General features: G+C 40.0%; 1 protein-coding gene across 4 annotated transcripts in view; it reads right to left on the minus strand.

Annotated features, from left to right (window-relative positions):
• The window catches only part of ppp2r5ca (protein phosphatase 2, regulatory subunit B', gamma a), a 28540-nt gene extending 10563 nt beyond the window's left edge, over positions 1-17977 (minus strand). For 3 of the 4 annotated variants that reach the window (XM_080870890.1, XM_080870889.1, XM_080870891.1), the window contains exons 1-2: positions 9021-9252; positions 981-1180 (exon numbers count right to left, since the gene is read on the minus strand). In XM_080870890.1, coding sequence (XP_080727016.1) covers positions 981-1180; positions 9021-9114 — 294 coding nt within the window. In that variant the 5' untranslated portion in view covers positions 9115-9252. Of the gene's footprint in view, positions 1-980; positions 1181-9020; positions 9253-16494; positions 16646-17558; positions 17625-17719 lie in introns of those variants that run through there. The other variant, XM_080870892.1, reaches the window with a different exon arrangement.
• Positions 17978-27502: the final 9525 nt, after the last annotated feature.

Genomic DNA, 27502 nt, shown 5'->3' on the forward strand with positions numbered 1-27502 from the left:
CCCTATAATGTAACCACGTACAATGCAGGTCTTTACATGTTACATTTTGCTTTCAGGAGGAAGTGGATTGCGTAAACAAACATGTAGATTACGTGTTTGGCATAATGCTATCAAGCAAAATGACAACAGTTGTTGTCTGCGGTGGCGTGACGTGCAATAACATTTCTGGGCAGGCAAATCTCAGGATGTGGTGGATCCGCATGGAATCGAATATGTGTGGTGCTCACTTACTTACTGATCAATTAGTGCATCTCTAGTTAGCACAATTCCTCCTGTCATAACAATCTTGTTTTACTTTGATTCTTTTTAAAGGTTAAGTTGCTGCCGCAAAAAATGAGAAGGCCATTCTTTCATTACTTCCTAAACAAACCGCTGTAGCTCCTGAAAATATAAAATGCATCCCTCTGTGTGCCAAGAGAAAGTCCTCTGCTGGAAAAGACCCCTTTTAATGTAAGAGCTTTCATGTGCCTTTTCTCTCTCATTCCCAGTGGCTTTAACCTACTTCATTCTTTTAGAAGAAAAAAAAAAAACTCATACAAGTGATGAGAAGAGATTTTCTTGTTTAGAAAAGGCTTACACATCAGTAATGCAAAGTTAATACTAGAAGAAAGCAAAAACTCAAATTTACGCCTTCAACTTAGGATGCTTTCTTTATATATATATTTTATAGTGTTAAAAAACCTCACATTGCTCGTTTTTTACTAAGTCATCAGTAAAAAAACAAAACAAAAGAAAAAACCTTTCAGTTTCCTATCTGGAAAAACAAATACTGGAAGAAGCCTCCGTAAAAAACATTTAAAACCCGGATGAATGCAAAAAAAAAAAAACCCAAAAAAAACAAAAAAAAAACATGATGTACTACACAAACGCTCCACTGAAATCTTATTGGAAACATTAGCAGAGTATCAATATTTTTAGCCCAAGTTTCTGCCTCATCTTTAGCATTAGGGACAAACCTAACTCCCTTCAGCTCTACTGACCATGTGAACCACCTCCGGGTAGATGGGCTCTGTGATGACGTTCCTGTTGTGGGTAATGTACTCCACCATTTCGCTTAGAGCCGCCCGCTTCACTTCCTTCCATTTCAGGTCACTCAGTGGGTCAGACAGGAAGTCAAAAAGAACACAGCACTGTCGCAGCTTCTGGATGAAGAGCTTCTCCTGTTCCGCAGGGGCCACATCTAAAGAAACATGGAGAGGGGAGGAAAAAATTAGGTGGGTGAAGAAAAGGCAGAGGGAGAAGAGTCTTGGGACAACTGAACGAGTGTTGAAGGCTGAAAAGTGGTGATGAAATAAAGTGGTTGAGAATATAGAAGAAAGGAGACGTATGAGGGTGAGTGAGGGGGTCACAAGAGAAAGGAAGGGAGGCGGTTTATCTGTCAAGGATGACAGCTAAAACTGCAACATGTAAAATGGCAACAAAGTGAAGAGTAGCAAATGAGTCACGAAAACTGAGGGCGCTGAGAGAAAGACTAAGATGGTTAGGCTAACAGAGCAGAGCAGAAAAGACAGGATGGAGGATAGAGGGAGAAGGATTTGGGAACTAGGTGAACGGTCACACTAACCATTTCACACACACTGAGAGATGTCTAAAGGAACCTTAGCTAGTCATTACATTTGTCCATGGTGGTTTGAGGACTCTCTGTTTTGCTTTGATTCCAGCTGAGCTCAAGAGCACAGGCTTACAAACAAACAACCTTTGCCAAAGTGCACACTTCACACATGAAAACCCAAGGAGGAAATAACCATTTTCAGTGCTACCTGCTCATGGGGTGCAGTAATAACACATAGTGACACCATAATTATGTAGTTACTTGACACAACTTTGATGTAGCCCATTTCTTTTCCTCTTTTATGATGTTTAATGTTACCTTTGAAAGTCAGAACTGAAGAAAAGTCTTCACAAAACCCCAATGCCAACAGAAACCAGCTGCTTATCCAAAAACCATAAATGCAGACCAAAATTCTGAAAACAGAACTGTATTTTTTTTAAATATTGTAGGCATCTACAGTAGCAATACATAAATAAATAAATAAAATAAACATACCTAGTTACTAAAACTTACAGTGGTATTAGATATTCACTTGCAACCTTACTGATGCCAATAGTGGCATCTTTGCTTCCTCCAGCTGACATACAGCAATGCTGCAGTCAGGGAGGCACAAAGCTCCGCCCCCACTAGCAGCTGAACACTGAATATTAGCATAACTGGGTGAAGCATCTTAAAGACCGACAGCCTGGGCTCTAAAATAATTTGAGAGGTCAGTAAAGCTTCCATTTCAACAACACTTAAGTACTAAACATTATCGGGGTGGTGGATACATTAAAATTAACCATTTAACTATTAGCTATTACTCACATGAGCTGCCTCTCATTAAGGCAGCGACTAGTGGCTATGGCTAATAATAAAGTGACCGTTTATTACTGTTGAAGCTAGGCAGCAAACTAGTCTGGCATGATGCAACAGCTTGAGAAGAACTTACAGCCTTCATATTCAGAAAGCTTTTACATTTAGTTTAATGTGTTTTGTACCAAAAGAAAAAACAACAACTCAGATTTCATAATGCCCATGTGCAACACTAATAAATAAATGTTAAATAACAGCAAAAAAATAATTATTTGCCTAAAATGTGGTCTGTCTCTCATAAGTCCTTTTTAAAAAAAACTTTTGCCTCTTAATTTAGTCTTTTTTTGTAACCCCATGTGGCATCACAAATAGTATTTTTTTGAGTATGAAGTTTAATGCAGTCTAATTTAATATACACGATGAGCAACTTGCAGTAACACAGTCCTCTGTTCAAACCCAAGATCCCTGATCTGTCTTTTCTATGTGGTGTTGTCGTATTCCTTCCCTGCTTGTGTGGTTGTTTCTGGAGCTCTTTTTTTTTCTTTTTTTTTCAGAACCATGATAGTTAAATGTTGTTGTTGAAGTGAACTTGAACAAGAAGTCAGGGATTCATAAATGTGACTTAACATTATTTAACTCATTCACTGCCAGCCATTGGCAGTGAATGAGTTAAACCCATTGACTCATTCACTGCCATTGACGGCTATAGACGTCAATGGCAGTGAATGAGTTAAGTGTCCAACTTTTTCAACAAACACATAAATGCACCTTAAAATACCCCCATGCCCCCAAAATACACCATATATGCTGACAAGCCTAAAAAGAACTAATCAGTGAAGGTGAAGCCTTGACTGAGGGCTGGCACTTAAGACTTGGATGCAGCCTGCACTGGGGGAGGCTGATGATGCTATGGGTGACTAGAGGTACATCATATATATGCACAGCAACGGGAGGGGGGAGGGGGGAATCCCATTTGTCTTCCATGAGTGTACTGCAACTTGTGGGCTTAGAGCTTACTATTACTGAGATAAGCAAATTAGGTTGTGAGGCAAATTATGATTTATGAATTTAGCAGAGGACTAAAATGAGAAAAAGGTGTGCATATGCACCAACCAGCTACCAGCTGATAACACTAAACTGAGCACTGCAAACTGGTTACTTGAAATCAACATATAATCATATTATTCTGAGATTAATTAATTCCATCTGGTCTCATTATGTTTTTCCATCTCGTTTTTAATTACAATTCAATTAATTAGCAAATAAACAAACAAGCAGGCAATCATTGCGACTCGATAGACACTTAGGAGGAAACAGCTAAACATATTCAGCTTTGCCCTACTTTTACTGAACCTACACGAAGAGCGACTAAGTCAACAGCACACTATAGAGGATGGTGCACATGCACGCGTGCACACAAAGCCTGTGTGTGTCACATTCTTGCAAACAGGCAGATTCTAGGTAAGAAGAGAGATCTTCTATTCAGACATAATGGAGACTTGGCTCGGACACACAAATACACACACACACTTCTGCAGTGTCAGTTTCAAGTTGGCCAATTTATCTTGATGACAGTAACAGATTGGGAATTCCAGAGGAGAGGGCAAGTGTGTGCACAGCCATTATCAGCCACTTCCATAAAGATTTGGCAGTCGACGGGGCTGTCAATGGAAATAACAAGGAATGAGAGCTAGGGCTGCTCGATTATGGCAAAAATTATAATCACGATTATTTTCATTGAAATTGAGATCTCGATTATTTGACGATATTTATTTAACCCTTTAAGACCTACTATAGAACCAAGTCCGCCAGAGCTTATATTATTTTTTTACATGTTGTAGTGCCATTTGTGGGAGCATTTCAAGTTGCTATACAACTGTTATAGCCCATATTTTAATAATATGTATGCATTAAGTCCATAGTAACTACATTAATTGCAAAAAAGTGCAATAAACTACAAAAAAAATTGAAAATCATTTTTGTTTTTTTTACATATATTTCTACTTTGAGAAATTTAAGAGGCTTATCCCTCAAAACTTTAAATACAAAAAAGTTGCAAAAAATAGTTTAAATCAAATTCAAATTCAAATTCAAATCAAATTCAAATTTTTATTTGTCACGTACACAGTCATACACAGTACGATATGTAGTGAAATGCTTGGACAACTGCTCGTGACCTAAAGAAAACAAAAAAGGAAAAGGCTATGAATAAGATAGGAAATAAATATGAAAAATTAAAAAGGGTAAATTTAACTAGGAAGGAATAAAATATAAATTAAGGTTAAAAATGAAATAACTGTACAACACAAATTAGAATGAAGGGTAAATTTAACTGTTGTAAATTTTACAACAACAGGAAATTTATTTTGAGTGTCTTCATAGTTTTATTTTGGAGATACAGCAATTTTTATATACTGCAGGAAAAACAAAAACAATCCTATGATGCAAATTTGCAAAGAAAACAGCAGGTGCATCAAAATAAACTATTTCCAGCAGTGCAATTCGAGTTCTAAGCATCTCAAACTATTCCGAAAAGTCAAACATGACCAGTATAGGCTTTTAAGGCCTACAAGTTAAAAAAACAAACTACATTTTCCGCGAAAATGACGTCACTTCCGGTTTCGGGCAGGAAATGGCGGCCATGCGATAGTTAGCGGTGACGTCTGTTTCAATGTGCAAGTGTTACGAACAGCTGATGGATCGGCAAAGCGTGTTTCTGGAATATTATGTTTTTGTTCCTGCAAGCGCTTTTTATGCAGTTTTTGCAAAGCTTTACGTGGAAGGAAACCGTGACCTAAGACAAGCTGATGGCATCAGATGTAAGTACAACTCCTCTGGTTTCATGCAAAACAAATTATTGCGCTAGCTTACACGGTTCAGGTTCTACAGGGATTTAAAAATAGTTACACAAAACGGAGCGTGCTGCTCTAACCGGCTTTAAAGGGTTAACAATGACTTTAAAAAATAATATAACATAGTGTGCAACACCACTGAAGTTTTTTTTTACCTCTCTTTTCAACCAACGGCAGTCACTCTCCTCTCCAAATAACTTCTGCTTAGCTTTCCGAGCTTCCCTCGGGTCCTCTTAATCAGCGGTCTCCAACCTTTTTTGCGCCACGGACGGTTTATGCCCGACAATATTTTCATGGACCGGCCTTTAAGGTGTCGCGGATAAACGAGGGAGGGGCTAATAATCGGCTCAGTCATTTTTAATGATCGTTGAAAGCCCAGATCGTAATCGTGATTAAAATTCGATTAATTGAGCAGCCCTAATGAGAGCTTCATCCAAGATATACATCTTTTTTCATTATCCCGTCAAAAGCAGGTGAAAACCATTTCCCAAAGTTGACACAGCGTTTTTTTTTGTTTTTTTTTAGAAAAAAAGCCTGTAGACTAAACTTGAGGAGCAGCATTTTAAACTCCCAATCTGAGACAAGTGGAACTGTAAGAAGGCTTAAATTAACATTTATTATCTTTTTAAGCACCAAAGTCCTTAAGTGAACCATTTCTATCTATAGCCTATAAGAACTGTGTTGTAACATATTTGGTAATTGGACCTGCAGGACACAAAGCTGTCCAGGGATGAGTTGCCAGGCTTGTGGCACTCCTATCCGGTTGTTCAGTCTGACGTCACTAGCCGTGTCTGGGTCTAAACTCCGCTGCAGGTCCATATATCAAACGATCACTATGGCATTACTGAGAGTTGAAAAACTGTCTAAAGTCTTTCATCTTTAATAAAATGATCAGCGTTCTGCTCTACCAGGTGTAACAATTGAGTTTAACATCCAGGCATCCATGAAAATGGAATTTATGACATTTAACGGAGTTAGAAGTTAGCAGGGAGTTAGCTCGCTAGCTTCTATCTAAATACAATATAGCATGTCCTGACTGCAGGGTTTTGGATACAAATTAAAACGTACAGCTCTGCTATCACTTCCAGCATAAATGAAGACAGAAAACTAAACAGCAGTGACGTTTGTAGGGTTACTGAAGTTGGGCTAGCTGGTATATAATGATTTGCTACGTGACCGCTAGCGACATAGCTATGTTAGCATAATATAAACAAGCTAACTTTTTTTCCACTCGATAAAAGTTAACGTGAGTTTTCTCGGTGGTCAGGAACAAATGTAATCGCATGGCAGGATGCTGTAAAAGGACCAAACTTCAGCCAGGAGAACAACTGAGATAATCCATCCACAATACGAAGTTAGTCATTCATATACTGCTGCATGGGCTGGGCTGTAGTTACATCCTAAGGTTTTAAAAGCTGAGCTTAAATAAATGATTAGCGGTAATAAAAGCCGAGGGAGGTCAACAGGGATCACTGACTGTTTTAGGAGCTTTTTGAGATCAAATAGAAGAAAATACATAACATTAAACATGTTAACAACACAAAAGCCATATTAAACGCAGACTACTTTAGACCCGGAAGTAGGATTCGTCGCGTCATCACCGAACAACCGGATTACATAAGCCTGTCTGTCTGTCTATACTGTAAAGTTTCTGTGCACTCCTAATGTACAAACCACGTTGTTGTGTAACACATAAAAAGGCCCAGTGTTGTGGTCTCAAAAATGATGTTAACCATAGTGTGACTTCTATTAATATAACTCATAGAAGCCTTGGGTGGGAAGAAGCATGTGCATGAACACACAAGCCCAAGCATCATGTTTTGTGGAGAACAGAGAAAGATTTATCTTAATACCCCTCAATTCAATCCAAGATAATAAATAAGTGGGAGTCACATTGGAGCCATAGTCAATACGGTTTCCTCTGTAAATGGGTCAAATGAACAGCTGCTAGTCTGAAGCCGGGACGGGTTTGGCAACCTGCCTTATTGACGGTACGATATGATCAATGTAAACACTGACCAATTACTATTTATAGCACCACAGAAAGAAACTGTGTCATAGGTGTGACAGTGTAGGAGGAGCCAGTTTGGCCACTTTCTACCATTTCAACAAATTTGAATGGGTTGTAGGCAACACCTAAAAATACATCCATGATATAGATGCAGCACCCGGATGAAGGTCCCTTTTATTGTTTGGTAACAGTTAAAAGATATGCATCATTGACACCCTTGAGACACATTTATAGCTCGAGCTTCCACTGTGACTAATAATGGCGAGGAGTGCGTCTCAGCGCTTGCTGTTTAAATAATGTCTGACGAAACAGACAAGGAGGCAAATAAAGTTTCACATATAAACATAGCTTTGGATCGAGCACCATGTTCATGTTTTCAGAATATTTGAGAGACAAAATGTATCATCACACATTTCATTTGTTTACTTTGGGCTTATTTTTCACAAACTAAGCACATAAACCCACATTTCTGTCAAAGTACTGGTGGAGTGCCTAATTTACCATTGTTCAGCTAACTGTGTCAAAGTATAGTGTGAATGCATTTGCTCTGCTAACAATACTTGTAGTGTAGTGCGTGGAAGGCTCAGTTAATCTTCTAAGACTAGGCAAACATAGATGCAAGTCTTCAAGTCTATCCCCGAGATGAGTCACCATATGCATTTACACACCTATACAAGTGTAAATACGTTTTTTGTTTAGTAACAGAATAAGTATCTCACAAAAAAAACGCAAGAGGAAGAACTGAATTGAAACACAGCAATTAGCCTGATTCATTCATATGCCAAGCGTGAATGGCAATCAGTTTCAGCTGGATCGGGATTAAATTTGCAAATGCTGGGATAAGAGATGTTTGATCTGAACACGGCTGGAACGATGGACTCACAAAGAGAAGAAACAGAATGAGAAAGAAAGCCCGATTGTACCACAACACTGTTGTCATTCAAGGCATTTGCCTCTTTGGCTCAATAGAGAGTAATCAATAATTGCCTAAGGCTTCATCTAACGCTGGGCTGCACCCGGAGTACAGTGGTAACAGGCTGGCCCTTTCAGACATGACTGAATACATTGTACAGGCATTAAGAGGCAGAGTCCGATGTTGTAATCCTAAAATATTGCTGCTATGCTCTGACAAAAATGGCTGGGTCACAGTGTTTTGCTTACAAGACGTGCACCCGTGAGATGCCTTCTGTTTTGAATTTCTTGTTTTGAGCAAAAGGTTACCTTTAAGCATGCCACTGGCAAGCCGGTAACAAGGGAAAGGGGTGGGGGAGCTGGAGAAAGGGGTTGCAGCCTGCTGCAGAGCAGTGGCTGCCTATAGCCCACTCACTATAAGATGACAGAATACACTAGGCCAGTTAAGAGTCACCGAGAAGGTGAAGCCATCATACAATAGCTGACTTCCACTTATCTCTGCCTTACGGACAGCGATTACCAGCTGCACAACAAACCCAGAAATACACAATTACATCCAAACACAAGAAAAACTAAAGAAGAGACCCTTCCCTAGGCTATGACCTCACTTCCTTTGACATCACTAGCTTGGCGGGGGGATGGGCAGCTAGCTACTAAAACCAGATTTTTTTTTATGTAGCTCCCGGATCTCACGGCTAACCACCGAAACATTAAAAAGCAACGACTGCTTCTCCGATAAAACCGCTCGCTTTCTAAAACTAAGACGCAATAAGCGTACACTAAACGGCTGACTAGCCAGGCCAGTGAAGGGGAACAGGAGCGCAGCAACACACATCTCTCTCTCGCTCTTCTTAATTTCCATAGGACAATACAGGAAGAATAATTTGTCCTTACATACCTCTGAAGTGCACAAGAGCCACCGGCTGAAACGGCCCATTGGAATTGGGTGCATCCACAACCATCCTGTCTCCAGATTTATTGCATGTCAACATCTAAACCTCAACCAGGAAGGCGATTCCACTCAGGGCGAGAGGCCAGCCTCCATTTTAGCACAAAAGCAGATCAGAAAATGAAGCTCTGTGCCGCTGGAGGGAACTGGCTAGGTAGTGACGTAAACAGCGAAGGAGCCAGCTGATTGGCTGAGTCCATGTTGCTCTGGCTCAATCGAGACGAGGACTGCTTCGAGAGAAGGGAGATGATTGGATGAGAGCTTGCATAGGAGGTGGGTCATACGTCGGATTTTTTATTTTTTTTATTTTTTGGTTTTGCTCCTCCTTTCCACTCACTGCTCTCCTGTGACGCTCTGCAAAGCAGGCCCTGCTACAGATCTTAGATCAGATTAACTTGAATCTTTTCTACAGTTCAGCCATTAGCAGCGGGTTTGGCATAATCTGACTTAGGATAAGCAGCTGGAAATAACTTACTCTGAGAGAGAGAGAGAGAGAGAGAGAGAGAGAGAGAGAGAGAGAAAGAGAGAGGCCCTGGTTCAATCTTCAAAGTCTTTCATTGTTTCCTCCTGTCATTTCTCCTTGGTTCTTTATCAAAGGGAGCTGGAGAAGAGGGTCAGATGGGGCTCTGGATTCAATGAGCAACACAGACAAGCGGAAACCACATGAGAACTGAGACCTGGACGGCTCAGGGTTGAAACAACAGTGGTCTCCAGCAAGAAGAGCCACAGAGAGCCAGTGGAGGCACTGCACACAAGATGAAAGACCCATTTATAGCATGTAAAACAATGTGAAATCAAATAAATATAAATAAGATGAAGCTACAATAAAATTTAGTTGGTGCCTGACATACTTTGTGAAAGTGCCTTACGAATCCCACACTGTTCTGAGCAATGGCAGGACATACAGCATTATGTTGTGAGTGATGCCGGCATTCTTAGTACAATTAGCTGTAAGCAGGAAATGAAAGCGAGAACACAGAAAATTAAATGCATAGAGACACAGAATAGAAACTCCAAACAGCAGTGGTTTCCTGTCTCACAATTTACCTGATCAGACAAATGTTAAAGTTAATTAGAAATATGAGATAAATACTACATATCTGAGTATGCCATGTTCTACATTAATCTGTAAAATGTAGTAGTCGGCTATGCTTATTTCTTCAGTTACTGTTAATAACGTGACAAATGTTTTTGTTTGTGAATAATTACTTTGGGAATGTTTACTTCAGCACAAGTAATTCTTGCAGACACTGAATGATTAATCTGCATTTCATCTTTACATAATGAAGAGGCTGTCCTGCTTTTCATGTGATTTATCAGAGGACACAGTGAAACCACATTCACACCACAAGACAGACTAGGCTTTTCATAACAGAAAGGGCTTCACAAAGCCATTTTCACAGTCATTTAAAAACAAAGGGACCGTGCTGTGTTGCAACAATGGACATAGTCAGACAATTAATTGGAATTTAATGAAGAGTCCAACAAAAAGGCCAAGATGTACAGTATGTTCCAGCTATCCTGAATCTCTTATTAGTCAGTGTTCGTCCCATCCTGATGCCACTTAATGAATGTTGGACACGTTCAAATAATGTACAAATCACAATTAAGCAAACATAGAAGAAAATGGATTTACTCTAAAGGACATTTGTTGCACAAAAATGTTTTATTTAAAAGACACGTATATTTTGCTTCCAATGAGAGAGACTTTGTTACTTTTACAGTGGTCTTGAAAAATAGTTCTTCGGGCATTTTGAAGGTCTTTCAAAGTTTTTTCAAAGGACCATTTTCAAAGGAATGGTCATGTTTTTTCACTAAGCCACTTAGCACTGACCTATGAATCATTCAAGCATAAAAAAAGCCCCTAACACAAGGGATGAAAAAGAGTTGTCCCCACACATAACAGACAACTTAGCAAAACACCCTGTGTTGTACCAGTGCCAAAGACTTCACGCCCCAAGGACCTCAACAGCTACAGGCCGGTGGCTCTGACATCCCACCTGATGAAGACCCTGGAGCGGTTGGTCCTGGCTCAGCTTCGGCGCCTAACAAGCTCATCACTGGACCCACTTCAGTTTGCCTACCAGCCTGGCATTGGAGCGGATGATGCCGTCATTCACCTCCTACATCGTTCCCTCGCTCACCTGGAGACCGCTGGAAGCACTGTGAGAATCATGTTCTTTGATTTCTCCAGTGCCTTCAACGCTATTCTTCCCTCGGTTCTGAAGGACAAGCTGGAGAACTCTGGAGTGGCCCATCACCTCACTACCTGGATTTTGGACTACCTCACTGACCCGACCACAGTATGTGAGAACTCAGGGCTGTGTGTCGGACAGGGTCGTCTGCAGTACGGAGGCCCCAAAGGGAACGGTTCTGGCTCCGTTCCTCTTCACCATCTACACTGCAGACTTTTCCCACAACTCCACCCAGAGCTTCCTGCAGAAGTTCTCTGATGACTCTGCAATAGTTGGCCTCATCACTGATGGGGATGACAAAGAGTACAGAGGACTGACCCAAGACTTTGTGGACTGGTGCCAGCTGAACTACCTCCAGATCAACGCCAGTAAAACCAAGGAGCTGGTGGTAGACTTCCGCAGGCACAAACATCCTCCACTGCAACCACTGAATATCCAAGGTATGGACATCGAGGCTGTGGACAGCTACAGGTACCTTGGTGTTCATCTGAACAACAGACTGGACTGGACTCATAACTCAGACGCCCTCTACAGGAAAGGGCAGAGCAGGCTGTACCTGCTGCGGAGACTCAGGTCGTTTGGAGTGGAGGGTCCACTCCTGAAGACCTTCTATGACTCTGTGGTGGCCTTAGCTATCTTTTACGGTGTGGTCTCTGGTCATCTCTGCCGGGGACAAGAAGAGACTGAACAGGGTGATCCGAAGGGCCAGCTCTGTTCTAGGATGCCCTCTGGACCCAGTGGAGGTGGTGAGTGACAGGAGAATGGCGGCTAAGCTGTCATCACTGTTGGACAACATCTCCCACCCCATGCAGCAGACTGTGACAGCACTGAGCAGCTCCTTCAGTGGGAGACTGCGGCACCCACGGTGTGGGACAGAGAGATTTCGCAGGTATTTCCTCCCCACTGCTGTCAGACTCCACAATAAAGACTTTAACTGATCAAACACACACATCCACACATGTGCAATAACACTAAGTGCAATAATCTTCTCTGGCATCGTTGTATTTTTACTCAGTTGTATATAGCATTTGTATTCTATTTTTATCTTATTGTATATTTTATTCTATTTTATTCTACTGTGTATAGTATTTTATTTTATTCTATTCTGTACAGTTGTGTACTGTATTTATTCTTATTGTATTCTAATTTTTGCTTCATAACTTTTGCACTGTCCACTTCCTGCTGTGACAAAACAAATTTCCCACGTGTGGGACTAATAAAGGTTATCTTATCTTATCTTTGGCATATCTCGCAAGGCTGTGCAATGTGTCCTTAAAAATTTTGAGGAAACTGAATAAATGGATCACAGAAGCAAAATGGCTTAAAAACTGTCTACAGTAGATGAAGCAAAGGCCTGACACAAGATGGGATAAATGCATCTGGTTCTTTAGTTGATCCATTTACTGTTCCCTAAAGCTTGATCAGGAATGGTCTTAGTGGAAGGGAGGCTGTCAATAAGCCATTCTTAAGGAAAAGAACAAGGAGAAAAGGCAGAGGTACACCAAATTACACAAGAACTGGACTCAAAATGAGTGGCAACAGTGATGAAATTTGACATTTTTGGTTCAAATTATTGTTAGTATGCATTCAGGCTCTGTCATGGTTTGGGGCTGCATGCCAGCCAGTGATGTTGGAAGCGTCTGAGTGGCAACAGTCTAATTTCTTAATCTGACAAACACACTCTCAGTGCAGTAAAAGCACACAATGGTACATTATCAGTCATGAACTGTCCTCCTCAGAGCCTGAACCTTAACATTAATGAAGCAGTGTGGGATCATCTTGGCAGAGAACCGAACAAAAGGCAGCCAACATTCAAAGAAGAGCTTTGAAAGTCCTTCAAGAAGCCTGCAGAACAATTCCTGAAGACTACTTTAAGAAATGAAAAGAAAGCTGCCTAAGAGAGTTCAGGCTGCATTGAAGAATAAAGGTGGTCACACCAAATATTCACTTTCAAGTTTAATAGAATTGTACAAACTCTGTATTTGCCTTATGTACTGAAATTCCATGTATGTTTGCACATATTTCAATCAATCGCGACACCTTTTTCTCATTTTTCTAGCAAAATATATGCCTCAAGAGTTTTGCACAACACTGTATATTGCTTCACTTATAACTGAAAAATAAATGTCTTCATTATTTTAATAGGTAAAAATTTCTCTTGGCAAGTAATTTCTGCATTAGCAGGTACAACAGTAAGTTTGCTTTGGGTTCTCTGCACCTCATTACAGTGTGAATTAAAACTCATTGAAAAGAAGCACCCAGTGACACAGAGGAACATATTAAGCAATTAAAGCAAAGGCAGAGGCGAGGCAGGCCAAGTGTATTGCAGTTTTTATTCTTGTTGTTCTCTCTCTCAGGGGCCAAAGCCTCTCCAAGAGGTGCCATTACATTCCACAGCCATGACAACGGGAACCAGTATTTACTGAAAGCTGCCACTTACTTCTTGCAAATTGGACATACTCAAAAGCTTCAAATACCACTGTTACTCTATGGGAAATACTTCTGGTTTCTGAGATCTAGCGTATTAGTTCACTGTTAAAACTCCCACTCAAAACCCACAGCACAATTTATCCTATTAACATGTCTGATGGGTCAATTATACATTATGCCTCCCCCCTACTTCCTCCACTGTTGTACAAAAGTGTTAAAAACACAACAGTAAGCCATATTGTTGCACTTGGTGACACACATACAAAAATTGTCTTTTACTCAACAGATATACTATTTACACCTTTTTAGAGTCACAAGTCCAGTGAAGTCATACAAAAGTAATTCGTTTGTTGAAAAAGAAATCTTTTTGAATAATGCTACTTGTCTTATTCTCAATGTACAGTCAGCCATAGGGCAGTAAGACTTGAGATTATGCTAGAATTCAATGAAAAATCTCAACATTACAGCTCCCAAAATAACAGCTCTTTCATTTTCAGTCAAAAGGTGGCAGCACAGACTGGGCCATCTGTGCAAGAGGCTTCTGAAACACAAAGCTACTACTAAATGTTTTACTAACACCTGGAGCAACTTGCTGTTTACTCGCCTTCATTAAACATGCAACGTTGTCCTACTGACAAGATTTTGTCCATCTCACCAAATGAGACCATGTGAACCCACGGTTGCACTCCATGTAAGAAAGAAACAGACAAAAACTTTCATATATGCAGCAGCTCTAACACATGCATGACCTTTGTAGACTTGTAACATGTTTCACTTTTCATTACTCTCAAAAGCATACACACACAAACAAAATACATACAGGACTAAAGTAGTTTTGTCTGTAGTTTGTAGCTGTCTATTTTTATGTATTTGATTACTGTGTGAATTTATTGGGATTCAGTGTAATCTTGGGGCATATCTTATAATATAGTAATATAGAAGAAAACATTTAAATACTTTCCAATAACAGTGAAGAATATCAACCTAACCTCGGCTAAGCTCCTGCACATTGTCCTAATGAAAGACCTTCACAGTGAGCTCCTGCTCAGAGTAAGTCAGTAATTAATAAAGTGTGTGGGTGGTACTCACTTATTTTTTTTCATTCATTGATTAATAACTTGGTTTAAAAAATCTGCAATGAAAATGTGAACAATAATAATCCCAATCAAGTTCATGTACCGGTAAGTCAAGGTGTAACATGTACATATATCTTTTAGCATTTCCATTAATATTCACGTTAACATTTAAAGTTCTTTAGTCTCTGCCCTGCAGATGTCACTGATCTGGTTTTCATGAGCAGGTTTATTTGCAAGAACTCTCATTAAATCTCAGAAACGTGGGTGTTCGGGCCATTTCTTTAAGCTACATGTGGAACTCTCTACCTCCTCACATTCATGCGCTGGACTCATTGATATAATTTAAGACTGCTCTTCAAACTTTTTAAACAAGTTTATTCACTTTGATTGAAACCATAGCCATATTAGCCTTAGCCATATTCTGTTTGTTTTATTTAATTTATTTATGATACAACTTTAAATACTACTTTTAACTAACTGCTAAGCTATGCTCTGTCATGGTATATTTCAGGTTTGCTGTTTTAATTGTATAATCCCATTAAATGTATTCTTCTTCTTCTATTATTATTATTATTTTTATTATTATTATTATTAAAAAACTCCCAATACATGTCCAATGTGTATTCAGTGCCATCAATATGACTTATGTAATTTTCACAGTCATCAGACAGCTTTATTGATTTGCAGCCATCAGATCACCTCACTGCAGGGTTCAAGAGAACATTCAGTAACAGAAACACAAAGCTAATTATTACTTTTCAAATTATCATTAGATAAACTGCCACACTCTGCCAACCGTGTGCGTGTCTCACTCCACCCCTGTCTGTGCTGCACGCCTCTATTGTTCCTTTGTAGTGTCACCCACCTCATCCAGGTATGAGAACAAAGCATAGCTGGGTATAGTTTACAGGAAACCACTTAGGCCAAATCCTGTCTGTAATGTGGGGTGTAAAGAAAGAAGCCATGAAAGATTGATGCAAATGTTCAAACCTCAACCTAATTCAGAGTCAGCATCCGTGCACTATGTACCAACTGAATCAGTCAATGCTGTAAATTGGCAAACTGACAGTGGAACATGCTTGCTATAATTACAGGTGTCTGTTTGCTGGTTTGTTTAATATTAATACTAAACTGACACTGAAACAAGTACAAGTCTCCCATCGCAGTTATCCACATGGCTTGGCCGGGCTGTGTTATAACATTAGCTTATGCAACATTGTTTATCTGACACGATTAACATTACGGGCCATGCTCAAGCTTACGTTAAATGTTTGATTTGGAGCTTTCTTTTTTTTATTGTTATCCAGTGGCCCAGATTCAAAGATTCTTTCAGTCCATTCGTTCAGTGTTATCTTACATGAGCCCTTCATGGTGGGTAATATCTGTTTCTTCCAGGTACGATTGCAGATACAGCTGATTGCACATCATTTGCATTACAGATAAAGCTGATGGGCAGTCTGCTTAGATATAAATTATGTAGTGAGACCTCAAGGTTAAAAAGATGGTTATGAGGATCCACCAAGGCTATGAATTGTTAATATGATTCCCTTCATCCATAATGGCCAAACGTGCAATCTAAGATAAAGGTCAGCTTGTGTTTTCCAGAAGAAGTGTAGCTTATCTCTGCATATAAGCGAACTGTAGTTGAGCTGCATTTGTAGAAGACAGGAAGAAAAGAAAGACAGCTCCTTTTTGGGATACTGTATACTGAAGGAGGCATACCGGCTAGCTCGGGTAGCTTGTGTAGTTCTCTGTTAGCACTGAGGGGGAAAAAGGAAGTGCTGAACCTCTTCTCCCTCTTGACGGCCGATTGTGACCCTGGCTGCTTTACCCTCATCAGCTGAGTTGCAGGAGGCACTTTCTTATTGGAGCCCTGCAGAAATAAGAGTCATAGAGGAAGGGCTCTTGTTACTAGAGCAAGGTAGGGAAAGGTAGTTCCTGCCCCGAAGGAAATGGCACAGGAATTATTTTTCTCAAGTGTCACTGCAGAGTCCAAGGGAGGGGGAGGGGGAGAGGGAGTAGAAGGGGCGAGGGTGTTGCAGTTAAGGCTCAAGTTCCTTTCTGAATCAGATCGGGCGATTCTCAATTAAGCAACCTGATCACAGCCGGCGGTGTGCTGTACTGCATCTGCTGACAGAGATTGTGATGGACCTCAGTGGATAGAATAATTGAACATAGATGGAAAGGATACAGCTGTCAATGGGAACACACAGCAGGTCCAGGAGTCAATCAATCAGATCTTTTCCGAACTCCACTCAACATCACCGATGTACAAATGACAAGGACAAAAATAGCCACGACGATGGCTGGTATTACATGCAGAAGTCAAACAGGGCACAGTGGGGGTAAAAATAGGGATTGAATGCAAGCATTTTCCAAAGAAAATAAAGTCATAAGATCATGCCACAGGTCACATGAGTAGGTTTGCCTGAATTTCACGAGGACAAAAAGCCATTATACTTGAAGAACACAAATGCAACGCTCACAGAAAGCAGTAAAAGCAGTTGTAGTCAAGATAGCGTTATAATATGTGCTCATGATGCATATGATATGCATGACGTCTGAAAACTCATAAATCAACAGAAAACCTCCTCTTTGTCACTTATTAATGCTGGTAAAGCATTTGAACACAATTAGTACAAAGAATTGCATAAATAAACAATAAGTAAAAGTATCAGAGAAAATAAAAGTTTTGGCCTACAGACATTAGATCCATGTAGTAACAAATGCTCAGTAACCTTAACTTTAGATCCTTGCTGGACAGTGAGAAGTTTAAAAAAACTTACGTCCTGGTCGCCTGCAGGCCCATTTTTACTCCCAGATTTCTTGGATCTTCCAGATTTGGAGGAGTCCTAAAGAGTGAGCATGGGAATTAATAAAAAGAAAGAAAGAAAGAAACAGATACATGAATACAAATATTCAGCATTCCTATCCAAGTCCACTTTACCTTTTCTTTTTTGCTCTTGTGAGGCATGCTGACATGGGAATCCCCAGTGTCAGCAGTGAAAGTGTGGCCACACACTGACAGCAGGCTCCTGGTTAAAACACGTCTGCTCGTATACACTAATAATGAGGCTTCCACGACTGACCATTCAAACACCATGTGACTAAGTCGGAGCCGCAAGCAGTCATCCTATTTCTACGACGGCTGCACAGCACTACTCACCCTTTGTAGAGATGTAGTTAACAACTGAAACAAATACGGTCTATGTCCGCTGTCAACACCCAACTTACTCTGGTCATAGCTGCACTTTCCAGCCCTAAACGAATGATGTGTCTCCGGTGTCGCTTGTAAAAGTGGACCACCGCCACAAGAGGGCAGGGCTGTACATGGAAAACCGGAGGTAGCTCTCTCTCCCCGTGTGCTCTTTAAGTCATTTGGCTAAAGTTGCTGTAGGATCCAGTCAGTACAATCAATCTCTTGCTTTGGAAAACAGCATATAACAAATAAAAAATAATAATTAAGCGCACTTGTTTCTTCAATTTATGCCCACAATGCAACATCATTCCTACAAATCCTCAGGACTTAAGGTGTGACACATTTAAATGAAAGAAAATACCGATTGAATTTGGCTAAATAGTACTTTAGTTTAGTTTAGTTTTTTTTTTTTTTATCTTGTATTTTTCCTTTTTTTTTTTTTTTTTTTACAATTAAATCATGAATGCAACGTTTGAACACTATGCTTTATTGTAACTGAGCTTCCGAATCAATAAGTCAACTGAGTAATAACAAAATGTAAAAAATAAATAACTTTTACAATTATTATGAAATTTCACAGCCTCGTTGCAAATTTCAAGTATTTTTTAAACTTTAGCTTTAAAAGGGTCTCAAAGACAAATCGTCACATCTATAAATATATAAAAACACGAAATTCAAGTTTTTCAGCCAGCAGAAAATATCGTGAATGAAACTGTGTCTATCTAATCATGTTTGATACAACTTCCCCTCCTCCTTACCTGAGCTATCTTCAGTCATTGTATGAATGGAATTAACTAATTCTTTTTGCATATAACTGTTTCATTAACTAGCTGTCCTTGGCTGATTATCCCCTTGTTTTTATCCCCATTTAACTTGCTACGTTGTTGTAATAGGCGTTTTTGTCCATAGGGTGGCAGTGGTGCATCCTTTTGAACGTTGTGTAACGTTCATTCCTGGTCAAATGTATTTGCCCCAAAGCAGGTGTTAATAAGAAGATCAATATAAAATTTGAACCGAGGACAGACTCTTTCATCCGTGAGTGTTCTGTTGTGTGTAGAAAATTCAGCAATATTTATGTAACCCTGACAACCCAAACACCAATTACTAAGTGTAAACTTGTAGTAAAAATTAATTAAGCCAACCTCTGGGAGATTAGGCTTCTTGTTTTATTATTTTCATTCCCCGTCTCTGAAAACCTTATAAACTCCTACTTAAACCAGAGCGAGGATACAGTTCACCTCTCTTGACACCTGCCTCTTTTTATTTTTGGGCAAATACAGTGAGCGCAGCGTTTTATCCTGACTGATTGGAGAAGAGAGTGCAGATTGACATGAGTAATAAATGCATGTGTGGGCTACAAACAGAGTAGGATTGTTTTCTATTCTGGTTGTTGATGCGGCACGCTGGCGTGTATTGATTAGGTTGTGAGAGTGTTCTGTTCTCTGAATCATTGCATTTCCATCTCCCTCCCTCTCTGTCCATGGTCAGAGCTTCTTCATCATCACAGTTTTATTACACGATGATACGGCTCCCTTCATTTCCTGTCTCACCAACAGCAATGCAACAACATAAGGGGAAAAAGGGTCTGCTTTTTGTGCCTGGGTGGATGAATGTGCATGAGAAAGCATAATCTGTCCTCTCCTCCCAAAGAAAGATAATAAGTGGAGTAGTTTTAGTCTTGTAATGACAAATTATCGGGAGTTTAAAGGGTGATTTTTTTTCTCCATTTTAAACTTCCCAGTAATCTCTTCCTGTTTATCAACTTAAAACTTAGCCACACTCTTCTCTTCTCCCTTTTCCAGACTCTTCATTAGACAGCTCTTTGTGAGATCGCCCTAATGTAAATTATTTAATTATTTGCTACAGTCACTGAACCTATTATACGGAGAGCTATGTAGCACAGTCAGTGAAGTGAGAGTTACCATAACACCAGGTTTTTTGTAAGAAAACTGTCCTGGAAAAAGAGGCTAATTAGGGGGCTGATCAACAAAAAGCTTGTTTATTTTTCCAGGAGAGGGAACAGAATGACAGGAGAGAGAAATGGGCCGCTTGTGATAATAGAAGAAGATTGCTTGAAAGGACAAAAGCGAATCGGTAGGTAGAAATGGCTTGGTTGACTGTAATCATTGTGCTTTATCACAGGTGCACGATCTCCATTGATAACACACAAATGTGTATTGATTATGTCACACAAGCTGGGACTCATATGCTGGTCTATTTACTTGCTTTCACCATGAAAGGGAACTGTGATTGTTCAGCAGGTTGATTAAGTGGGTAATTCATTTCATTTGGAATGAATCAGAATTAGTTTTGTGATCCTGTAAGTGCAACCACCAGCTCACAATTTCCCCTTTCACAGCAGGTTGAGTGCCTCAAACCAAAACCTGAATTCTCTTCTTAATGTTGTAAAAAGCTATCCAGTTAACTCGTATTATAAACAGAGTTTAATAATAACTAATGATTAAATGCAAAGTGGTTACAACTTCATGGTTCACTTTTATACCCTCATCCAGCCCTAACTATAAGTTCTATCAAAAAGGAAAGTTTTATGTATAATCTTAAAATTAGTGAGTCTGTCTCCTAAATCCAAACTGGGAGCTGGTTCCACCGGAAGATGGGCCTGAAACGTCCCATTCTGCTTTTGTAAACTCTAAGAACCACAAGCAAACCTGCAGTCAGAGAGGTGTTGGGATAATAAGCTGTCTTTAATATATGGGGTGCCCTAATTATTTGAGATTTAGCATGAGAGGAGAAGGGTTTCAAATTGAATTTTTAATTTAACTGGAAGTCAGTCAAGAAAAACTAATATGGGTGAAACATGCTCTCTCTTTCTAATCCCCGTTAGTATTTGTACTGTGGCATTTTGGATCAACTGAAGGTTTTACTAAAAAGTCTTTAGTTGATCCTTTACTAAAAAGCTTAAAAGGAAAGACAGTAGTTATGGCAAAACGATAATGTATAAACCAGAGTATTGCATCGGGGCATACTTATGTTAACATGATGCAGCGCTCTCACATCATGAATAGTGGTAGCACCCCGCTGCCTTCAGTTTGCTTCAGCAGATGACTGGCTTGATGATTTTGAAAAAACAACATGTACCACCTGCTTCTGCAGCATCGTCCTCCGGGATTCAACTTTCTGGTTTCTTCAAGGTGACCTTTAACTCTTTTCACCTGTAGCTATTCTCCGCAGTCACTTTGTTGTTTCGTGCCATCTCCACTTGGTCTCAACTCATATTCTGCAGGCTATGGCTCATGCTGCGCCAGCGTCGACCTTTTTTCCTTTCCCGTGGGTTTTGGAGAGCTCTCCAGATAGCTTTTCCCTGGACTTTACCCTTTGCGTTTGTGTTTCTGCCTGATATCTGTCTTTTACAGAGATTTTATACACTACAGGTTTTATCAGCCAGCCTGAAAAGTTCACATAACATATTTTGGTTGATTTTATATCTAAAAAATTTAGCTTTAACAAACAAACAACGTGATAATAATAATACTGACGCTCACATTGATACAAAAATCAAAAGTCAGGAGGTGATTTTGATAATATGATGAAAAATTACAGACTGGACCTTTAAGTAATGATGATAGCATGTGCCATATAAACAGAAACAACAACAACATTGTCAAGACATTAAAAAGGAAGGAATCTCAAATTTAAACAAATTTAAATATTAATGTTTGTAATTTGTGGAAGCAAAATGGACATTTTCAGTGAAGACAATGCAAAACATTTTCTCCAGAAATGAGTTTAATTGCAGGAAAGTAACATACATAGGTTTGGGGGCTTTTTTTTTTTGTCCCTTTACACCACCGTGGCATGGCGTGGTTTCTGGCGCGGCTGCAGAGGAGGCGGACACACCTGACCTCGATCGGCTCATCATGCCTCCCATATTAAACGTGTCAGGACTGGAGGAGTTTTGTTGTTGTTGATGTGTGGCTGGCAGCTGAAAAGCTGCAGCTGAGTATTGGCCCAAAGAGCAGCAACCAGGAATAAAAAGTGTGTAAACCAGTGAAATATGTGGTCGGGTCTGTCATTCCTTTTACAAACACCAAAGTAGATTCCAAATCAAACAATCAAAATGAAATCGACATGCAGCTTTAATTAATAAAGATACTGACACTAATAATGGTTGCCAGAAACATTTTGAATCCTCTTTCGGAGGAAAAGATATGGATGAACTTTGGAGCTGCAGACAAATGCATGACAGAGATTGCAAGAATTAAGAAATATATCTGGTTATAAAACATTTAAAACATCATCACATACATGAAGGATAAAAACAAAAACAGTCTAAATGGACTTGATTCAGGTTAAACACATGCACTATCCTACACAAGACAAAAGCAGAATGATTTTCATATCGCTTTATGTCCTACACTTGGGCCTATGATCATCCCTTCTAGCTAAAGCCCTCTATGGCCATTCATGTCATGATAGTAGAAGCCATTGTACTGTAGCTATGGATGTACACAATCAGTCTATTAAATGTGTAAAGGTTAGCACACTGGCTAGTGTATATATAGTGTAGAAATTTTGGGTTTATTTAGCCATAGTCTATGCTACTTAGCAGCAGTAGTTGTATGTAGTCAGTGTCAAATATATTCCAGCTACGTTACCTCTCGACGGGAGGACTGCACGACCATATTCATATTTTTGATACTATTGATGCAAGGGAAGGGAAGGGAAGAATGCAGCTGATTCCATCCATCCATTCTCTTACTACATTATACTGTATGTACTTAAAACAAAAGAAGAAAGATTAAATTCCATTTTATTTACATAGCACCAAGTCACCAAAAAAGTCACCTCAAGGCACATTATATTGCAAGACCCTACAATAATAGAAATCCCAATATTCCCATGACCCCCTTGACTGTGAATTCGGTGACAGCGGGAATGAAAAATACATTTTAACAGGAAGAAACCTCAGAAAGAAGTAAACTCAGGTAGAGAGCAGCCATCTGATGTAACCAGCTAGGGTTGAGGGGAGGCAGACAGAGTTTAAAAATAACTAATGATTAAATGCAATGTGGCTATTGCAGCAAAATACTGTCACACAAGACCAGAGGCACTTTTCTTTCTTTCTTTCTTTTTTTTATTACCAATTATTCTAGTTAGATTTTTCATAGTTTACTGAGCAAACCTGCATGTTACACAAGCAAAGACTGATATCTGGCAGCATGTGGTGCACAGTGCAACAAGGTTTCCTACTTTACTGCAGAATCTCCTTGTCAGTTTAATGGAAAGACAAGTATCTACATTTCCAAAAGCATCACCATCTGAATTGCTAAAATCACATACAGTAATACTGTTTGTGACTTGCTATCTCTTCTAAAAGGGGCGGTCAGTTTGAAGCCACAGCTGTCATCTCAGTGTTACGTTCACACAGACACTGACACTGTCAATCTTTGTTTGTAATGAAAGAGATACGTTTTGTTCAGTTTACGTTCCTGCTGTCCCGAGTCATTTCTCCGACTGCTTCAGCGAAAGAAGAGTGCGCTGCTCTCCACTGGGATGAAAATTGCCAGTTCTTCAACCCCATGGTGGACATCACGAATAAAGTTGAATTCTCTTTCATTATGCAGATCAGTCCTTTCTTTTATTTTTTGCCTCTGGCTCCCTTTATCTGTTAAAACCAAAAAAAATTGGAAAAGAAAGACTGATCAAAAAGGCTGTAACAGCTGCAGCTGTCAGTGCCATAAAATGAGAAATAGAAAGAAAGAGCAAAAAGGCGATGGCTCAGAGTAAAGACAGGAGGAACATTTTAATCAGATTCAACTGCTAAGACTTAACATAAAAGTTTTTCTGTCTTCTTTTCACAACAGTCAGTTGATTGTTTGGCACTCTTGAGACAGTTCAGTGTTTTCTTACGTGTATGTGACATTACTTGTTTACTTATATGGACGAAAGTACTGTGTCACATATACATTACACATACAGGAGCAGGTTGGCTGTGGAAACATGCCGTGAAGCTTGCACAGTTTTGCAGCTGATGTTAATGCCAGAGGAGATCTGGACCAATACAGACTTTCACACACTATGTGTCATGATGACTAGGGTGGACTCGAGGGCAGCTACCTAGTTGCAGTGGGGCAAAAAAGTATTTAGTCAGCCACCAATTGTGCAAGTTCCCCCACCTAAAATGATGACAGAGGTCAGTAATTTGCACCAGAGGTACACTTCAACTGTGAGAGACAGAATGTGGAGGAAAAATCCATGAATTCACATGGTAGGATTTGTAAAGAATTTATTCGTAAATCAGGGTGGAAAATAAGTATTTGGTCACCTCAAACAAGGAAAATCTCTGGCTCTCACAGACCTGTAACGTCTTCTGTAAGAAGCTTTTCTGTCCCCCACTCGTTACCTGTATGAATGGCACCTGTTTGAACTCATCATCTGTATAAAGACACCTGTCCACAGCCTCAAACAGTCAGACTCCAAACTCCGCCATGCCCAAGACCAAAGAGCTTTCGAAGGACACCAGGAAAAGTATTGTAGACCTGCACCAGACTGGGAAGAGTGAATCTACAATAGGCAAGCAGCTTGGTTTGAAAAAATCAACTGTGGGAGCAATCATCAGAAAATGGAAGACATACAAGACCACTGATAATCTCCCTCGATCTGGGGCTCCACGCAAGATCTCATCCCGTGGGGTCAAAGTGATCATGAGAACGGTGAGGAAAGATCCCAGAACCACACGGGGGGACCTGGTGAATGACCTGCAGAGAGCTGGGACCAAAGTAACAAAGGTCACCATCAGTAACACACTACAACGGCAGGGAATCAAATCCCGCAGTGCCAGACGTGTTCCGCTGCTGAAGCCAGTGCATGTCCAGGCCCGTCTGAAGTTTGCCAGAGAGCACATGGATGATACAGCAGAGGATTGGGAGAATGTCATGTGGTCAGATGAAACCAAAGTAGAACTTTTTGGTATAAACTCAACTCGTCGTGTTTGGAGGAAGAAGAATACTGAGTTGCATCCCAAGAACACCATACCTACTGTGAAGCATGGGGGTGGAAACATCATGCTATGGGGCTGTTTTTCTGCCAAGGGGACAGGACGACTGATCCGTGTTAAGGACAGAATGAATGGGGCCATGTATCGTGAGATTTTGAGCCAAAACCTCCTTCCATCAGTGAGAACTTTGAAGATGAAACGAGGCTGGGTCTTCCAACATGACAATGATCCAAAACACACCACCCGGGCAACAAAGGAGTGGCTCCGTAAGAAGCATTTGAAAGTCCTGGAGTGGCCTAGCCAGTCTCCAGACCTCAACCCCATAGAAAATCTGTGGCGGGAGTTGAAAGTCCGTGTTGCTCGGCGACAGCCCCAAAACATCACTGCTCTCGAGAAGATCTGCATGGAGGAATGGGCCAAAATACCAGCTACTGTGTGTGCAAACCTGGTAAAGACCTATAGTAAACGTTTGACCTCTGTTATTGCCAACAAAGGTTATGTTACAAAGTATTGAGTTGTATTTTTGTTATTGACCAAATACTTATTTTCCACCCTGATTTACGAATAAATTCTTTACAAATCCTACCATGTGGATTCATGGATTTTTTTTTTTCACATTCTGTCTCTCACAGTTGAAGTGTACCTCTGGTGCAAATTACTGACCTCTGTCATCATTTTAGGTGGGGGAATTGCACAATCGGTGGCTGACTAAATACTTTTTTGCCCCACTGCAACTAGGTAGCTAGCATTAGCTAAGTTTCTCCCTCCTGCTGGCTGAAATTATGATCCCTTCCTTTTCACGCTGATTTTGGGTTGTGGAGCCACAATTGACTTTATGAAATGTCCCCACTTTTGCTATCAAATGTTTAATTTGGGTGAAGCACCGTATTCTAAACGTCCTTAAAAACATTCATATTGCTCTTCTCCAGGGACTATTAGTCATATCTCTTTAAATTCCATCATCAGAAATGTAAACAATGACAAGATTTGAAGTTTCGGGCATTGTTCCACTTTCCTTCGGGTGTTTAATTTGAAATAAACTGATGCTTTCATGGTTTCAGTACACACTAGTACCGAGAGCAACGCACGAGTGTGCAAATTAAAAGAGACAGCTAACATTTAGCCTAACCCTGATTCTTTGAAAAATGCACACAGCAGACTTTAAGAGAACAGCAGCAAATCAAATATGCTCCAGTCAAGTAGTGCAAGTCTGCTTTGAGTAATTTCCTTAGAGAGAGCTTGTGATGGTTTATCTGTGGCTGCTGTGTTGGTGGGAAACGTGGACTTGTTGAAGGTTGTGTTACCATAGAAACAAAACAGGATAAAAGACAAGACAGGATGCCTTGCATATTTCCCCTTGAATGTTGCCTTTGAATGTTTTGTGATCCTAAACACCTTGTAAAATATTATTCCAGCTTGGATGGACTTTAGCATTCATAATTATCTCATTTCATTACTTGACTTTTAGATTTAATGGTACCTTGACAAATGAGTGGGGAAACGTGTGGTTCATGATAGTGGCTTTTAAGAAAGCCTCAATTCTCTGGAGTTTCTATCTTGCTTTCATACCCCATATTTCATTAGAGATAAAGCTCAAGTGAAAAGCATGCTTCTGAAATGAAATACCACTGTCTCATTCAGTGAGTCAGTGGCTCCTCTGACTCCTCTCTTCTGCACTGCTGACTCTCTCAGAGCGACTTTGCTTTCCCGTTTTCCTCTATCCTATTCACATTTCTTCATCCTATCTCCTCCTCACACTATCCTCTGCATTCTCTCTCAGCCTCTGCCCCGTCCTCTCTGCTCGGGAGTTACTCAGGTCAGAAAATGAGCCAGCTGCCCAGGCTATAATCTGGGGAATACAGGCAGCTGAAGACCAAGACAGAGGTTGACAGAAAGGCCAGCTTTTCCTGGTTGATAAAAGGCTGTGCTCATGCCTCAAGTCAGATACCATCCAACCTGACCTATAAATGTGCTTGACCGTTAGAAAGAGAAATGCATCTTCATATCTAGAGAGACTCTATCGCCCAGAATGTGAAGTTCAGAATAACTTTGTAGAAGTAGAAATTTAAATTTGACTTTAAGACTCTGACCGACAGAAGAGATAATGCTGTATATTGGTTATTTTGAGGTTAACAAAATTCACCAATAACAGGAGAATAATAGGAAGCCTTTTTACATCAATCATCTGTCTGCAAATAAACAGCTCTTTGAATGGGTAATTGCATAATTGTGTGTGGGTGTTGTGGATCGCTAATGAGGGTTTTGTTAATTCATGCTTAAAACCTTTTATCACTGCAGTGAAATTGTTTTGTGGGAGTTTTTCACCTAAGCCCTGAGCACAGATTCAGAAATGTAAAATGTGATTCTTGCAAGGTATGGATTCACTTAATTAGCCTTTAATGGAGTATTTCAAAATATGCAGAGAAAAAAAAGAGTTTTCTTTTGTCATTCTGCACTAATTAGTCCCTCAGTTATTTTTCAGGCAATACAGCGAGTATGGAAATTACTTACCATTTTATCTCGCTCCATGGTTGCATAGCAGCACTGTACAAAGACTGGAAATTAGGAGGATT

This window comes from Rhamphochromis sp. 'chilingali', assembly GCF_963969265.1.
Source record: "Rhamphochromis sp. 'chilingali' genome assembly, chromosome: 21".
Taxonomy (NCBI): domain Eukaryota; kingdom Metazoa; phylum Chordata; class Actinopteri; order Cichliformes; family Cichlidae; genus Rhamphochromis; species Rhamphochromis sp. 'chilingali'.